The sequence below is a fragment of the Patagioenas fasciata genome, chromosome 4 (assembly GCF_037038585.1).
Source record: "Patagioenas fasciata isolate bPatFas1 chromosome 4, bPatFas1.hap1, whole genome shotgun sequence".
Classification (NCBI taxonomy): Eukaryota; Metazoa; Chordata; class Aves; order Columbiformes; family Columbidae; genus Patagioenas; species Patagioenas fasciata.
The window spans coordinates 75,496,818-75,515,367 of NC_092523.1; the positions used below are offsets into that span (position 1 = coordinate 75,496,818).

Here is an 18,550-nt window from a genome sequence, read left to right on the forward strand (position 1 = left end):
ATTAACTTCACAAGACTATCAGGACTAGCTTAGAACAATATCACATGTTCATTAAATATTAAAACTAGAAACAAAAGGAGAGAACTACAGCAGAGAGCTTTTTCCTTTTCCTTTCAATCTAATCTTCAAAAAAAAAAAAACACCCCAACACTGGTTTGCTCTTTTTAGATAATTTAACAGTTCATGCCACTGCTCCAGAAAGAACTGTTTAAATGACACACTAGCTGCTGGTGGCATAAACAACAACTTTCTGGGTGTTGCAAAAACAAGCAAATGAAGAAGATAGCTTCTTGGGGTAGGTGGTCACTTTGTATATGTTCCTCCTAATAGGAGATTTTCTTGTCTCTGTTTTTATAGCAGTACTCTCTCAAGTCTTCAGAGGAGAGGGCACGCAAGGAAACAGCCAGCAGCAGCTGAGAAGTGCCACACTGCAGCAAACAACTGTCTGTTTTTATCATAGTCTGCTAAAGGGCAGATGCCTCAGCGAAAAGGTATAAACACTCAGCAATGCGTTCAGCCAACCTCCAGCTTAGAGCCAAAACCATGAGACTTAAAGCCCCCTGTAGATTGTATCCTAAGAAGCAGCAGCCTAGACTTTCTCCTAATTCACAGAAATGCCTGCTACTTACAGAAGAACCTGCACCAGCAATAGGTTGTGACAGCAAGGTCCCTAGATTCGGCAATTTGAAATATGTTGGCTGTTACTTCTTCAAATAATTTCTTTCTTCAAACACTCTCTTCCCTCAAACTGTGCTAGAGGGCCAAAGGTAAGCTCCTGAGAGCCCTTCTCTGCCTTTAACGTACGGTATCTAGCTCACCTTCCAACGTTATTTTCACTGTGCTCTACTTCGTGCTGCCCATTTTGAGGCCCTGACCCAGCACAGGCTGGGTCTGCATTTGAAGTCAGAATACACAGGCATGCTCATAATTTGCAAATTTCATCTGAAATTTTCACTGGAACAAGAGGAAGAAATCTTAGTTCTTCCCATGGCAAAACCACACACCTCTGGGACTTGAGCTCCAGATAAACCTTTTCTAGTGTTTTGGGTTCCCTGAAACACACTTCAATCTCTATCCACTACAGCTTAACAAAACCACACGTACTACTAAGATTAAGTACGGTATTGCATCTGTTTTTCCCACTTCTCTCTAGTGCCACATTGCGCAAGTGACTACACTAAGCTATTCATGATATTGTCCCGATCTTCTTTGGCAGGAGAGAACTCTTTGCATTATGCATGGAACAGCAGCAGTGTGCCCAGGTAACACAGATACGGTCCTTTCCAAGAAATTCACAGGCTAGCAGATCACCAGATCCTCACAAAACAGTGTAATCACTTACTTTAAGATTCCCTCAGTATGCATTTCCTCCTACTTGATGACACCAACTTCTCTGTTTTCACACTAGCTTTTTTTCTGAAGTTCTTCTGGGGTTTCTCGCATTGGTAGCCCAAGGGCAATATCTCAAAAGGCAGGAACAATCACTGAATGAGGAACAGCAGTTCCCAGAGTTACAGTGAATCTCAAGCTGAACAGTTGATGTCAATCCTTTTGAGAAAAAAAAAGGCAATTTTTGCACAGGCTATAGTCCTGTTTGTGTGGCTTTGTCAAGCATTAAGTTACCTTTCTCTCAGCCATGGCAAGGCCTCAGCTGGAATGCTCTATCTGCCCAAAAGGAGAAAAGTTGATCAAAACTCCATTTAGTATATCCTGGTGGGAATCTTCCTGGACAAGGGTGCAAGCAAATTTGCACAGGCCTTAAGGAGCTCACAAAGGGAAGACGATGACCGCTCTTTCCCCTAAAATTAAACAAACCCCAGTTTTCCACATCAAAACTTTATGCCAGAGCACAACATTCTTTCACATGGAGTTTCATGATATTTGCTGCTCTTGAGACATCCATTCTCTCCACACTTGTGGACCTGTGGCAAGGAAAAATAACTAGTAAAAGAAAAAAAGCTGCCAGGATAGTGGAACATGAGTAGAAGAGAAGGCCTGACTTTGCTGTGTCTGGTATATCTCTATTGAATTGATAAATCATGGTTTCTGTGCTTTGCCTGTTACATACTAAAGGCTGTTTTGTTTTGCTGATGTATAATTTAGCTTCTAGAAATGGGGGTTTCATCATATTTTGAAGCTTTGGAGGTTGGCCCTGGCCAAAGGCAGGCTGGTGGGCAAAGCACAGTAGTGTTTGTTCTGGTACTGAAAGATGTGGGAAGAAACGTCAGCACCTTGTTGGTTTAATCCTGTGAACATGAAGAGCCATTGCTGGTATGAGTCAGCCAACTCTTTTTAAACTTACTCTATAACGTAGGATTTTCTTGCCCTCTTAAAAACATCTCTGTGTGTTTTTCAACATATATTCCCAAGGACTGTAAAAATCTAAACCACTCCTTGTTCCCTTCACTGTCTTTGTTCTCTTTTGCCACACATGGTAGTTCTTGTGACTCTTGAATTAACAGGACTTGCGTTGTTTTTAAGTAGAGTGATGGGAAGCATTTTCTGCCCGTGGTTTGTGCTGAGCAGATATTCTGCAGGCCTGTTGCATGTTCCTACCTTGCCTTTGAGTGCTGTGGGCAGTTGTTAACATAACTTAATGTATTGTCCAGCAGATGTTATGTATACTTTATTCTCTGTCCACAAAAAGAATAAGCAGTTGGTCTGTTAAGGAACCGCATTCTGCTGAGAAAGCAATGACTAAGAGAAGGGATAGAGGAACAACTTGGTCTCTGTCCATCTCCCAGGTCAGAAAGTCCTCCTGCTGCCTCATTCAGTGCTGCAAATTTCGGTAGCGCAATTCAGATCCCATCCAAGTTTCCCAGCTCCAAGAGACACCAATGAAAAATCCCTCTGGTAACTACCACTGATGCTGTTTCATCTCTTGTCCATCTCCCTTTGCTTTTGGTAGATTTGCTTTGGGAAGAAAGGGGGCGGGGGGGGGAGGGAAGCAACAATGACAAGTGGACTGGCAGAAAAAGCTATGGGTAAGGATAGTTGTTAACTCTGCCAAAGGATTCTTTTCCCCAAGCTATGCACTGGCGTGATTATTCATCAGCATATGATCTAAGAAAAATCAAAAGTCCCAAGTCTGTTCTCTGGTAGTTGGGTAAAACTCTTTAGTAAGAATTGCACCCATGCATCTGAAGACATAATTACACTTTAGGTGTGCCTTTCGCTGAACTTGTTAAACAAGATTTCCATTACTTTTTTACCTAGAGGACAAACCCATGACAGAGTCTGTATTTATTCTGAGATACTCATCTAAACTGACACAATGGCTGTATTCACTCTGTAGAATACAATGGTAATCTTACACTATTCGCTTACATCTAGCCCCCAACTGAAAGTATTGACTAAAATAATCATCATAAGCAGCATTTCTTCCCTTACATTCTCTTATTTCAGTGACTAAAGAAGGTCTTCATATAATGTAAGAAAACATCATATATGGTAAAAATAATAAGATTCTCTGAGTCAAAGATGCACCAGACACAGAATTTATGTATCTGTATAGATCTTACACCAGTAAAATTAAATGTACTGCTAAAGCCCACAGACATCATAAATAAACCAGTCCTTGTAAACCTCAGTACTTTCTGATTCAGAACATTGTAAAAAGTGCTTCAGGGCTTCTGAAGAAAGACTCCAGAAAACGTGCAATTATGTACCCAGGAAAAAAGCCATACAGATATAGAGAAGATTTTACAGTGAGGCTCCAGTTCTCCTTTCTCCAAGTCTGCCCATACCTGCACAGTTTCACAGCAAGGTTTCCTCAGGCAGCAGAAATGCCACAAAGAACTCTTAAAATAGGAGCACAGCAGTGACCTGTTTTCAGTACTTCCATTCTTATTTCCAGGTTTATTATATACACTGTAATGAACACTGTAATGAACTTGCAGCAGTGAAGAGACATCGATAACTGACGCAAGCACATTCACTCACATTCTGAATGTGACATTAGAAATCAGCTACAAGACTGGACAAAACCAGGAATGGATCAGGGGCTGACCTGTTCAGGTTGGGGCTATCTCACCATATGAAATGAGTTAGCAACCAGGCCAGAGTGGACACGTGTTGGCCTCCCCTGTTTTATTTTGTTTACTCTGCAGCAGCTTTGACAACTCTAATGCAGAGCTGGATGGAAAAGGTGAAGACTATGGACTAGCTTTATACTTAATATGAGTTTTATTCAGTAATGGGAGTGAATTGCATTGGAAAAGATGCACAGAGAAGCTTGTAGTGTATCTTTCCTAAGGGCTTTGTCATTATGATATTGACAAACACTGAGATGTATCACAGTATCTAATATTAAATAGAACTGCCATCTTTCTACCATCTTGTCCCCTCTAAAATGTCGATCTTTCTATTTGGGAGGAGAAAAAAAAATCCTTCACCATTTAGTAGGCTTTTGTAAAGCTAGGCTTAAATTCTTTGATTCCAGAAGTGATTTATTAACAAGCATGGGTTATTTTTGCTAGTTTAGCAGCTTTTTCAAGAAAGTTCTGATTATCTTTTGCAACCAGTCACAGTTATGTAGCCTGTCTTCCTCCACATATGTGTACTTCTGTGAAAACTGGAACAGTAGAATCTGTCAAAAACTAATTGTCTGACCACATACTTCCATTTTGTAATAAGCTACTAACTTCTAGGAAGCAAACTGCTTTACAGTAACTTGGCATACAACACAAACTTCTTTGAAAAACTTCAAGGGTAAGGAAGAGAGACTTTTTTTCTTTTTCTTTTTTTTTTTTTTTTTTTAGTAGACATCTGCTGCATCCAAAACTGATTTTTAAAAATTATATATGAAGATAGGATGTGGACATTTGACAACTGAGCATACAATGCCTGGTTTGCTAAAGGGGCGTTTCAGCTACGCATTTTTTTCTTTTCATACAGTGGTATTTGTATTTTGTAGATGGAGGTATGTCATTTGGAACTACTAAAGCATCCTTTTCCTAAATAGATGGTCACAACCTAACTACAAAGTGTCCAATAGTGCCCAAGTGCAAGTGTTAATAAAAGGAACAAAAAAGGAACTGTCAATCAGGAACCACAGGATCAGGCAGTGTCCTTTTCTTTCAGCCAAAGTAAGCCAGCTTTGCAGTTCCTTCCTGCTTTGAAAATTTTATGTACTTTCTGACTCAGTTCAACACAGAAACGGACTTATGGTGCCGAAGAACAGAGTCACTTCTATCCCCGAGTTGCTGAATCACCCGCCGCTCCTGCTGGTTAATAGTAGCTATTTTTAGTTTACGGTGGAAAACTCTCTCATGGTGGCAATGACATTTCAAAACAGTTTGGGAGCAAAATCATCCACTTTGAACATCGCACGTGCTCTCACAGCCTGCGTTTGGTATGAGCGCCTCACTGTCCGCTCCCAGCGCCGGTGATCCGGGTCACCCTCGTACGCGGGGATGTGGCATTCGCTGGCTCTTTCATAGCTGCCTGTTGGAGTTCTGGGGTCATGTTTGTAAACACTGCGGCCATGTGCGCGTCAGCACGTGGTGACACACCAGCATGACCTGGAGCGCCGAGCGGAGAGGTAAACCTTGGCGTCAGCGGCGATGTCGCTGAACCAACGAGCGCCAGCTCTGCGGCTGGCACGTGCCCCTCGCAGCCCTGCGAAACGCTGCGGCGGGCTATTCGAAGGGTAGACGGGAACCTCTTCCCTACACATGGCACATGTGGATGTGTGCGAGTGTTGACGGTCTCCAGGCAGGTTCCTTCTCTCAGCTGTAAGCTAATGGCAGCACTGAATTGTTCTCGAGAAAAATAAACCTCATTTCTGCCCTAAGTCACTGAAATTGGAGCCAATGTGGTCCCACAACACAATGCAAAACTATGGCTATTAGGAAAAAGAATTGTATAAGGGAACGTTGCCAAAGTTTCCAAAATGACTTCAAAGACAGATAACTAAGACTTCATGTCTGTAATAGCTTTTTCTGGCTTTGCACTGGTGAAATTAAGACCACGTTTCAGGCATTTGAGGAAGTAACTTCTAAATTATTTCTGCATATCAGCAGAGGTTGCATAAAGCTAGATATGGCCAGTACAAACAAAAGTCACAAGTCTTTCATTTCCTCTTAATGAGAAATTAGCAGATGCAGCCACACTAAACCTACAGAAAGTTTCATCTCACTCTGGCCACGTATTTCATATGCGTCAAGAAAAAAAATACGGTAGCAGGGCAACAGTTTGAGGTCAGAGTCCCCCCCCCTATACCAGCTCTGTTTCAAGTGCAACTGTAAGTCTCATTTGCTGTGACCTTTGCTGGGAGAGCTGAGAATAGGACAAAGAGTTAAAGCGTTACCAGTCCCTGCTGAGTCTGCACTTGCGGGCCAGGCAGGCCGGCGAGGCGGCTGCGAGAGGGTGTGCACGCAGCAGAGGGTGAGCGGGAGCGAGCGCCAGGAGGGAGAGTAAAACAAAAGGAGAAAAATAAACAGTGCACACCCCGAAACAAAACAGGGGAACAGGCACAGAAAAATGCTCGTGTTTTGAAGAACACGAGCTTTTCTGTTTGTTTCCCTCCGTGGAGTTATATCTTGTTATCTGAACTCAAGGTACAGTAGATACATGAGTCCTTGAACTCTGAACTCGTGAGGAGAGCAGCAAAAGTAAGTCAATACAATTTTAGCTGAGCGACTGGAAAGAAGCATGCTTTGTCTTTTTGTGGCTCAGCTATGGGAGGCCATTTAATGCAGCAACACACAGCTGTTCAAACCTCTTGCTGTATGCCAATGGCCTGCTAAAACAAAGCCAAGACAAGGCAGTCTTCTTTCTCCGAGGGATAATGCAACTGTGGTTTCAAATACTAGCTGCTCCAAGCTACTTGTGTTTCATTTAGACCCACCTCTCAAACCTGGACAAAAGGTGGTCCCTGGTTTGTTAGCAGGAAATAAAAACGTGCCCATTGATTTCCACAGGCTTTCTGAAATCCTGCACTACTATGTTACCCAATTCCCTAATAGCATCTCTGGAAAGCAGAAAAGTACGTTCCTCGCTGTTGTGCGTATGTCTAGCCAGCACTACTACTCTATCGAGCAATAAAGTTTCTATTTTTCACTCACTGTGGACGACCTTGCTCTAACCCCCTGGCCTGAATATTGCTTAAATGTAAAACAAGCAAACCCAGACGAGGCAGCAGCCTCTGCCAGCCCATCACAGCCCTGCCTTTGGCCGTGACTGCTACGAGCAGCCCCAGACGTGGGTGAGAAACGGGCTCGCACAGGCCACACGAAGGCAGCTTGTCCCTGCAGCATGGCACCCGGGGGATGCCTGGGAGGGTGTTTGTAAACAGTGCGGCCACGTGCACCCTGGCCACGTGCACCCCAGCCACGTGTGGGCTTGGCCGCTGAACCTCCAAACCACATGGAGAGACGAGCAACGGGGGGAAGCGAGTCTGAATGCTCCCGCTCCATCTTTTTCCAAAGTGGCTTGTGGCACTATTTGATCTGCAAACATGACAGGGTAAAACCCACCTGTCCTTCACAGTCAACTGCCTCGGTCAGCATCCAGAGACGCTGCATGAGCTAAATCACCCATCGGATTTTATTTCCAAATGCATTTCATCATGGATTGTATCACGAGTCCGTGAATGTGCTGAAGTTACTTAGGGCAGGCTCTCAGTTAAATGCACTATGCTCCAAACCAGGCAGGTTGAGCTATGACTACTCACAGCAAAAGAACTCTATAAGACTGGAGAGAGATAGCATTAAAATGTACCATCTCTAATTCAGGTCTAGGAGGTAAAAGGTGACTGTTGCACAGGAGGCTATGAATGCTGCAAAGGTTGTGTCACCTGCACGGGTTTGTGCATCCCATCTCCAGTAGAGAGATTTCTGGCAACAAATGAAAGTTGGTTTGGTTGTTGTTTTATTGGTTTGGGTGGTTTTTTTGGGTTTTTTTTTGGTTTGTTGTTGTTGTTCTCCTCGCTCCATGCTTAAGCTCCACTACCAATTACGTTGTCAGCATGAAGGCTGAGGAACCCTGACAAACATTGAACTCATAAAACAAAACAAAACAGGAGTCGTGTGGTAGGTTGGAGCTGATGTACAGGAACAGTTTGCAGACTGTGGGAAATCTTGCCTGAATGAATAGGAGGATCAAGGGTATTAAAGGTTAATGGGAGTTACTGGAGTACCTACTTATTGAAATGACATTACACAACTTGGTTTCACGCACTGCAATTAACTGACACAACATACTATTTTTAATTACAATTAGCTCATTGTGAAATTTTGCTTATTTGTTTGAAGGTGCATGGAGACATCTGCAGTGCCAGTAAAACTGAGATAACATCCTTTCCTGCACCCTTTTTCACTTGGAGTGGAGGGTTTCAACGGTGCTGCAGTCAAAGCAGTGCGCAAAAAGCTGTCCTCTTCATTGAGGAGATAAGCAACAGTATGTAGTTTGGCAGGCTTTTTTTGGATGAGCACTGATAGTTTAAAGGTCCAAAGGCTTATGCAGAGAAAGAAAAAAGTATGTGTTGTCAATCAACAGAAAAGGCTACTGAAAATCGACTTGTGAAAAAAAAGTGAAAAGCTACTTGTTTCTGAGTCTAGTTTCTGTTTCTTAAAATTGATACTTCTGTTATCTTAGTAAGCAGAGAAAACTATCTGTAAACCTCTGAATGAGCAGGAAGGAGGGTATCATGGGTAAAGCACTGGGGCTTAGGAGATATGGGTTCAGTTCCCAGCTATACCACAGCTTTCCTGTATGTCTTTTAGGGTTAAAAGAAAAAAAAAAAGGCACTGAAATGAATGGTTCCAGCAGGGTTTGTACCACATTGCATGATCTCTGCTGTGTGCTTAGGCTCTCAGTTGCTGCTTGTTAATTTTGTACCCTTTCCTCTTACTCTTTGCACGTTTTGCCTGATCATTTATATTAGCACCCTAAGGAAAAGGCTGCAGCTATGCTGGTTAGGAACTCCTCTGCGCACACACACAGAGCAGGTAGCAATAGCAGCTTTGCTTTATTTACTGTAAATATTTAGTTTTTTGGAAGGGAGCTGCCTGCCTCTGCTTTGCATTATAAACAAGAACTACTAACACTCTGGCCCCTTGTGTGCAGCCAGACCCCCTTTCTCTGAATTAAACAGCAAAATAGTACAAAAATGGCTTATGTTTGTACAGCTTCAAGCACAGTGGGATTCTGTTTTGTGGCTGGAATATGAGATGCCTCCTAACATGCAATAATTAATTTCACTCTATCCACTCTCCTTATATTTAGAAGCAGAGTTGCCATCCTGAATTAGACTCATGCTCCAGCTTGTCCAGCAAAATATCTCCAACCAGCTAGCAGCAGCTGATTCAAGAAAAAGCAGCTATTCAGTAGGTAGTTACAGGCTCACTCTTCCAGAGAAAAAACTTCTTTCCAATCCATAAGCTAGAGTTTATATTTTATAGTAAAAAACACGTTAACTTGCAACTGCTCTGAAGAAGCTTTTGTTTTATCCCAGTTTTTAAGTAAAGATTAGTTTTTAGCTTCTATACCTGCCTATAAGTCTCTCCATCCATTTCCTCTTTGTGGTCCATCAAAGAAAAAATACTCCCAAAAGTACTTTTCTTCAGTTGCTACAAAGTATGTGACTGGCTGGGTGCCTTCCTCCTGCAAGTGCCTGTACATAGGCAGGCTGTTACAGCTCTGTGAGCCCAAGGAAAATGAAAAGAGCTTTGTGAAAATGGCAAGGGCGGCCATCAGTTTGCAGGATCACGAGTCAGCTGACAGCACTGGGGGGGGAAAGAAAAAAAGCCACCTATAGCTAACATATTGTCAACTGCACAAGATAAGCACAGTAGAAAAATATATAGAAATGCGTGTTTTCCTACCTGGTCTCACTTCTCAGGCATGACATGTAGTAACAGAGAGAAAGAAAACACATCAGCACAATTCTTATTTTTCTTACCACTTTCTCACAGCTACAAAAGCTTCTTCTCTGCATTAACAATTACAGGGAAGCAGAACAGAACAGGTCTAAACTCATTTAAAGAGAACAAATCTTCTGTGGAAAGTATGGAGAGCACCATAGAAACAGAGAACTGAAAGGCTGTATTTTTCTGTTTTGTGCCTTTTTCCTATTTATAAATATCACAAGTGCTCTTCCCTATTCGGTCAATATTTTTATTTGCTCCTGGGTATGTGATGTGTACACTGGCAAACTGACTGTGTGTGGAACAGAGACTCACTAGCATAGGTTTTCTTTCCCCAAAAATGTCTACTGGTTTTATGAGTTAAAGAAGTGTTAAAACTGACCCTTTTCAGTTGCTTAGCTTTTGTGGTTTTGATTTTTACTGTTCCCATTTTAGTAATACTTCAGGCCTTTTTGGACACACAAACTTAAATAGACAGGCAAGCAAAGGACTGCAGTGGGAAGAGAAAATTGGTCATTTGAAAAGAAATTATGTGAAGGTCTGTAATACATACACACACATGCACCCCCACTTCAAATCCCAGGGAGAGGCAAGTCAAATGTATTTTCCAGCTTTCTTATGTTCTCTTTCAGGGATAAATTGCATTCTTTTTATTAAGCTATTATATACACACACTTTAAGTTTCAAGGAAATATCTCATTTTTGTGAACTTCAGTAACTTTGGGGGAAGGGAGGCAACTCTTGTTTTACTGCAACTCCTTATTTTCCTAATTTTAACATGGGCAGGACGGTAACGCTACTTGCGCACAAGAGGAAATATTCAATCATTCTTTTCTGTTTTTTGCTTACATAAGAGCTGAAAGAGTTTTGTGTCCTTTGGCAAGTATAAAAATTGTATAACTTCAAAGTATGTGACTTCAAACACAAGTGAAGTAGCACAGAAAGAACAAATAGATTAAACAAAGACGAAAAAAAGTATCAGGGGCATGAAATGGGGGTGAGTTCTGCACAAACAGTTGTTGTCTCTCATGCTAAGGGACAAATATGGAAAGTTATTAAAGGACACTGAAATTGAGGGCAAAACTCTCCTGTCAGCATCAGGCCTAGGGTTAATGTTTAACCTGTGATCTCCCTAACAGCACTAAAAGTGGCAAGAGAAGGAACAAATAATCAGTGCAAACTCAGAAATGCCATTGTCACATTCTCTCATCTATTATTTATTCCTGCTTGCTACCTTCTGCTATCCAGCTGCTGCAAGAGTAATGGGAATTGCAAGTCAAAAAGCAGTCAGAAAAGAAAACAAAAAGGGGTGAAGAGCTTAGTGAAAGAGAAGCAGGTTCTGGATGTGACCCAAATAATTGTGTCTCACAAATGAGAAGACAGGTGAGAAACAAACCACTGGAGTGTAATAATAATGTTAATTAAAGTCACTGTATTTTTAACAAAAAGTGGAGGCAACCAGTGTGAACATACAACTAACAGCAGAAGTCATGTGTATAACAAGATCTACAGACTGGCCTTCATTCTCTGTTGTATGATGGTAAACACTATGACTCATATAGACAAGTTCAGAATATGGAAGAGACACTTGCACCAACTGCTTCCCCTGTGAGGAAAAACCACTTTTTAGGATTAATTTTGTAAAGCAAGCCATGCGTTTTGCACACTGACTTGAGTGCTTGTTGCAAAAGTGCACAAGAAAGTCTGAAAAATGTGCATGGGACTGGAAAATATATGTTTCTCGGTGAAGAAGAGAACCTATAATAATAAGGTCTCACAATGCACTCAGAACACAGGCTTCAAGTGTCTCCAGAGATCAGAACCTGTCTGACAGCTTTGGTTTAGATCCACGGGCATGAAACACGTTGTCAGTTGGGTGCTTCTGACAGGCTATTATGTATTTTCTTCTGTGCTTCCTGAAACCATCTTGGCAAGACACCTCCAATAATTGCCACCACTTCTCTCCTCTCCTTTTATTTTTAAGCAACAGACTGGTGGCCACTATTTGTTTGGTTGAGCAAACACAGAAATCTCCACCAAGCTTCTTATGTCTAATGGGGATCCAAAACTTGCCTTGCAGTGGTATTAGCTTTCATAACAGCAACGCCTCTTTGTGTCAACATGTCTCATTAAGTAAAGACTTTCAGCTATTTGATTTTACTTATAAAGTTAGTTGGATTCATTATTTTTTTTGTACTTTAAAAAGGGAATTGTTCTAATATTTTAACAGTCAGTGAGTCATGCCTAATTAAGGAAAAAAAATATAACCATTTACAGTGGGATTCTTGTATGGTAAAGAGCTGTTTTGTCATAAAAGCTTTCAGGGATTGAATTCCTTATACATTTTTTAAGAGGGAAGGGGGCAGAGAGATCATTGGGAACCTTTGCACCAATTGTGTTAACCTCCATCTCTCACTTAAGGTCAGTCAGTTCCAGGGAAACTTATCGATACAACCCAGATTGCGCTTGAGTGGGGGAAAAAACAGCAGCATCTGACAAAGGAACCAGTGATCTAGAACGGAACACAGATGCAGAAAGCTCAGCCAAAACCCCAACTACACTATGTTTTCTTAAACTCTGTGGTTTTTATTTCTTTCCCCCTGCTCCGCTGCCCGTGAGGACTAGGGACATTCCTAGAACTCTGTCCTCGCTGGCTACGTCAAGGCAGCTGCTGAGGGTGCTGGGACACTGTTTGTAAACACTCTAACCATGTGTGTGCAACCGCATGGAGAGTCATCCTCCTGACCTAACATCTACCCGCTTTGTTAGCCGGGGTATTACTGCAATGGAGTTAAATCCTCTTCCAACACGATGTGACTTAAAGCAGCTCACGCCAGGACACTGGAAGACAAATCTCAGACTGTTTATGCGTTATTAGAAAATAGATTACGCAGAGTTGTTGTTTAAATTTTAAATCACTGAAAACTAAGTTTAAGGATAGCTCATGCAGAGTATAGAATGCAGAAGTCATTATCCTCTTCATATGTCTGTGAAAAATTCAACTTAAACCTGGAAACTTCTCCACCCCCATGCGTACACCTGGTGAAGCCAGTATTCATATGCTGGGAACCCACATGGAATATATTTGTTAGAGGTAATGCTGTAGAACACGTGAAGATATTTCATGTTGACTAAATTGCATCATTGTAATTAATCGGAAAGTGTCGAGGCTACTGCTCTGTACCCATGGAAGACGCTTCCAAGGGGTAATTGGTTATTTAGCTATTCCTGGTTATCTCAGCTATCTAACCACTCACCTGCTCTCTTTGCTACTTCGTTGAAACTGTCTTAAAAGACATGCTGTACTTGATTAGGATTAACATGTTGAATTTTCCTTTCTTGCTGAACTTAAGCATAGAACAAGCCTATTCCTTTGCATATTGCAATAGAAATGCTGCCTTAAAAAAAAAAAAAAAAAAGGAAAAAGACACACACCAAGAATTAGGTCAAACTGAAGCCTCAATACTGCAAGCCTTTCTTTATTTGTAAGAATAATCCTACTGGGGTATCTTGCCATATGTATGCTACAAGGCAACAATACTCCAATCCACACCCCCACAGAGCACTTTGTTTTTGAAGGACAGCCTGAATTTTGTTCAGGTTGCTAAGATGATTCAGCTTTCTGGAAGGTGTTTGACGGAGATGAACAAGCCTGCTTGAAAAGACAGACAGGAATCTAAATATTTATGGCTTCTAATTGTTGAAGTGTTTTTCAAAACACAACATCTTTCTTTAAAATCCTTTCCTATGAATAACTAGTAGAACACTCTTTCTGATCCTCTTATAAGGCAGGGTATTTTTTTTTCTTCATTTCAAGAACAGTGTGAGATACGTGGGTGAAATCAGTTGGCTGTTCTTCCTATTTCTCAAACTTTGTTTTTCTGTACCTTCCTTCCGTTACTCCCTGCTACGTAATATGAGGCACATTCCCAGTATTTTAATCCAAACAACTTTTTTTGGGCCAGTCATCAGCTGTCCTTGGGATTAGTCCAACTAATGCTGGAGGTTCAGAATGCTATTCCTTAACCCCAGCACGTCTGTCTTCTCCACCCACTGAGCAATTCCTTGGGAAAAATCAGTGACGATCTTAAGAGCCTTGTCTACCCTAAGGGAAGGCAGAAGTGACTTCCATGGATGACTGAGAAGATGATTACTCATGGTACTTTCCATTTGTAACATTTTATTATCTAGGATATTGGGACAAGTTATGCAAATGGAACATGCAAGCAGTGACGATCTGAAAGTGCAACAACCGGAACTATGGCAACTTGTTACTAGTCACTTGTTCACTGTTCAAAAGCATATTTTTCCTGCAGAATATAATTGAATGAGTAAGACGGTATTCACTGCCTTATGGAGTATGGGATTGGAATAATGCTACAAGTGTGATTGATTCATATAATTCCCTTTTTGGCTTTCAGCCATAATGCAGTCATATGCTTTATCTCTGTTCAGACTACAGCTTTTTTTTTTTTTTAATAATGAATCATAGTACATCCCACTCCATTTCAGAACCAGCACATTGCCTTTCAAAATGATGTCACAACACTTACTGCTGCTGGCTGTCTGCCTTAACAGCAATCAGAGAGCTGGACTAAATAAATACTGTATATTATTTGGCAAAATCATTTGTGGTTGTGTTCTCCAGCAGAGTTTCCAAGATAACCACCAACTCTACTTGAAACTTGGCAACTTTGTTCTACCACTTTCAGGCTCCAATTGTGAAGCTGGCTTAGAGATGCTGCTACCACGCTTAGAGCTGCTACCATGCTTAGAGCTACTGTGTGGTAGTCAAGTGAGAGAGGTAGAAGGGTCACTTGCTGTGACAAGCCAAATTTGACAGCTCATCTGAAATTCCACCTTGAAGAATGGACAATTTTTAAAAAATGCCCTTAGCTGGCTCCAGTAGAAACAAGAGACGCATCTTCCACTCAGAATGAAACAGAGCAAGGGATTGAAAGGCACTGCTTAGGCACACTCAGAGAAAACCACTCTACTGCCCATACAAGTAACTTAGAAGGGAAGCACTCCTTGTAATCCCAAACAGGGTCCGCAACATCAGCCCAACCCAAACTTCAAGTTTTTCAATACCTGAGCAGCAGGTTGTTTCCAAAACACAGTAAGGCTGTTGTGTTTTGGTTTTTCCCTTTTTCTCTCTTTAGGGTTGTCTGGCTGTTGCTAGTATTTAAAGGAACCATATTGGAGATGGAGTCCCAGCAGCATCTGAAGTGCTTGGGCAAAGTGGGAACAGTCCCTTCCAACTTTGGCAGCTGAAATCCCCATTCCAGCAGCAACTACAGGGTCCCCCAATTTTGCACACAGAAACCAAAATATTTACAACCACCTATTTCTGGTACCCAACACAGCACTGGTGCCAACAAGAGACCTTGGAAATCTGTCCGTCATAATAACTCCTCAGTGGGTAGACGTTTCTTGTTCTTTAAACAATGTTGACGTGCCAAAGTCTAGGACCATGCGCACTATATCAAAACAATACCAGGTTCCCTGGCTAAAAGCCAGGAATCAGCACAATGCCAAAGTCCTCGTTAAAAGCCTTACTACGAAGTGATAGTTCCGCAAATTCAGGAGCCTCAGTGTCTCCCATTCAACCTTTTCTTCTTTTGAAGATTTGTTAATAATTAGTTCTGAAATGGGCAATACAAAAACACTTTATGAGGTTCCCTGGATGCATTCGCAAAGTTTTTTGATGTTGCTTCCCAAATTGAAACAAATATCTCCACTAAAAGATGACTTTTTTGAGTTCTTCATGTGAACAACAGTTTAGTCCCACCACCTAAGCACTGTTATTTGTCATTCCTCCCTTTTTTTTCTCCTCCTCCCTACACCCTGGTTGCTAGATTTAAATGTTTTCTGACTTCACTGGCAGGGTTCACGCTACACTTTCCATGACACTGAGGAAGAGAGACAAAATATTGCCCAGCAGTGATTTATTTACATTGGTTCAAAAGTGTTGTTTTTCTGCAAGATAAAATCCAAGATGCACACATTCTTTCAAAGTGTTAACAGCAGCATATCTGGCAGACCAAAAGTTCTTCACTTGCTAGATCTACCAATGTTTTCAAGACACAACAGACTTAAATATAATAGAAATAATATAATTTGGGAGCAGGAAAAGAAATATGTGAAACTGTCTTTAACACAGATGTAGCAAAATAGTATCAGTGTTTGTATTCATTTTTGAGTGTTTTGAAAAAAATCAGCTATTTAGCAACTGAGAACTGAAGTGTCAAAGGACAGCAGCAACCAAAGCCCCATGTATTTGAGGGAGAAAGAGCTGAAAGAAGTTCTGTTTCTGTATGATAGTCTGTTAAAAACTGTTACCTGACCATTGTTGGTCACAGACCTTTCGCAACAATATAGAAATGGTAATCTATATAGAAACTGCATAGGCTTCCCTTTACTTGAAGAGGTGAGAGAAACTGATTGCAAGGTAACAAGGAAAGAAAAAACCTACCAAGAATTAAAGTTTGGGGAAATGTAACAATAGTTGGGGGGCAAGTGGCCCTACGGGCTGAAAGAAATGCGCTCATTTTCCGTGGCTACTGTTAAAAGGAACCAATACATTCATCACATGCCACTTAAGGAAATTTGTCTAACTCCTAAAAGAGAAGGAATGATTTATAATCTATGGTCAGCCTGCCATGCTAAGGGCTTCTCTTAAAAAGACACTGAATGTACCGAAGTGTTGTTTTCATCACCTTTTATTCAGTCAGATCCCACTCCATGTCGAGTTTATACATGACCCTTGAACATTAACATCTCCCTATTGAATATCTTTGGCAACCACGTCCTGTTTTGCACTTTACAACCTCCAGAGAAAGTGCCATAGCAGAATACACATGCAGATACACAAGCGAATATACATGTTACTACACTTCACCCCCTGCTGCAGTAAGTCAACCTGTCATTAACATGCAAATAGAATGGCCTCATTAGCCGACAAACAACACCCTGTGACCTGCTTTCACTAGGGACAGTATCTCCTCATCTCTGAAACTCCTAAACTTCACAATCAAAAAAGAAAGAGAAAAAAAAAAAAAAAGCTGAACTGATCGCTGCTCAAAGCCTGCACATTTGCATGCTTCTCAGCATCGAGAACAAATCTTGCCATGAGATCTCTGGTTGCAACATTTCAATGGAAGCACACTAGACCACAACACTTCTCTTTCACCTCGCTCTCTGAAAAGGAAAATTACTTAGCAGAAAAAGGGTCTGCTGAATCTCCAAGATTCAAACCGCGAGACGAAAAGCCTCATTTTAACGAAGGGCAGGAAAATGCCCGCTGGTGTGTAAGAGGGTGATTCACGCCGATACATCTCACGGTGCGAGCGCACGGAGCCGCGCGTCCGGCTCACAAACGTGCTGAGGTTGTTGCTCTTGTCTGTCATCTGGCGGGGAACAAGTCCGACCTCGCCGAAAGCGTCATTTTAGGGGAACATGCACGAGAAAGTATTTTTTTTCTTTCTCTTTTTTTTTTTTTTTCCTTCCCGTGGCCACATTGTGCAAGTGGCCCCGCCGGCAGCATTTAGCAACGCGGACAAAACGCGCGTGTAGATCGCTCAGAAAAAGGAAAGGCCTCGCAGCAAGCCCCCCCACACACCCGCACACACTTCTTCACCCCCCAGAGCCGGGTTTCCTTCCCCCCACCCCCGTCGCTCTCCCCAAACTCCTCACGCCCCCACCCCTCTCCCCCTTTCCCCAGGGCTGCGCCCGCCTTTGTGTCCTCCCGCGGCCGTGGAGCGGCACAAAGCCGGGGCCCGACCCCCGGCCGCGCTCCGCGGGGCTGTGCGCGGGGCCGGCCCGGAACGCCGGGGTCCCCGCGGGGCGCTGCGGAGGGACAGCGGGGCAGCCCCGCGGCGGGGAGCCCCAGGGGCTGGAAGGCGGCGGGGCGTCTCCCGCCGCTGTCCCCGTCCCCCCAGCCGCCGCCGCGCAGACAAAGGCGCGGGGAGGGGCGGCGAGGCAAAGTTGGGGGCCGGCCCCGCGGGGAGGGGGCTGCGGGCCCCCCGCCGCCTCTGTCAGTCAGTCAGCCATGTTGGGGGAGCCGCGGCGGCGCCCACCCCCCCGCCGATGCCCACCGACGCGGCGCGGCCCCGCGACACCCCCAGGGAGCCTGTGGGGAAGGCGTCCGGCGCGGCGGACCCGCTCTGACCTCTGCCGCGTCCCTCAGCCTTGCCGACATCCAGCACGCACAGCCGGGCGCCGCGCTCCCCGCTCCTACAGGGCCGCCATCTTGCTTCCTTCTGCTCCTTGACGAAAGCGGCCGGGCCCCCGCATCAATATGCGCGCGGCGCCCTGACGTCGGCGCCCGCCCCCCGCTCCGCGCCGCCCCGCGCGCGCGGCACAACCCCCCCGCCCCGCGCACCCCTCCGCGTGGCGCCCCCGTGCAGCGCGCGCGCGAGCGGGGCGCCCCCGTCACTGTCGCCGTCACCGACCGCGGGACCGCCGCCCCGCCCGGGGCTTTTTGTGCCGGCTGCTGCCGCTGTTTGCCCTTTTGGGGTTTTTTCCATCCCTTTCCCCCTCTTACTACTCCCCCCCCCCCTTATTTTTTTGATTTCGCGCTGCGCGGGAGCTGGTGGGTCCGTGGGGTACCGCGGGTACCGCGGGGTGCGGGGCACCCCCTCCCGCACGCAGCCCCTCCCGGGCGCCGGCGGCGCTTTCCC

The 18,550-nt window shown here is 43.7% G+C and overlaps 1 protein-coding gene across 1 annotated transcript in view; it reads right to left on the reverse strand.

Annotated features, from left to right (window-relative positions):
• Positions 1-18,179, reverse strand: part of TET2 (tet methylcytosine dioxygenase 2) — a 72,741-nt gene extending 54,562 nt beyond the window's left edge. Inside the window, exon 1 of the mRNA XM_065837868.2 lies at positions 18,040-18,179. Within this exon, the coding sequence (XP_065693940.2) occupies positions 18,040-18,069 (30 nt within the window). The 5' untranslated portion in view covers positions 18,070-18,179. The remainder of the gene's footprint in view (positions 1-18,039) is intronic.
• Between the last annotated feature and the right edge of the window lie 371 nt (positions 18,180-18,550).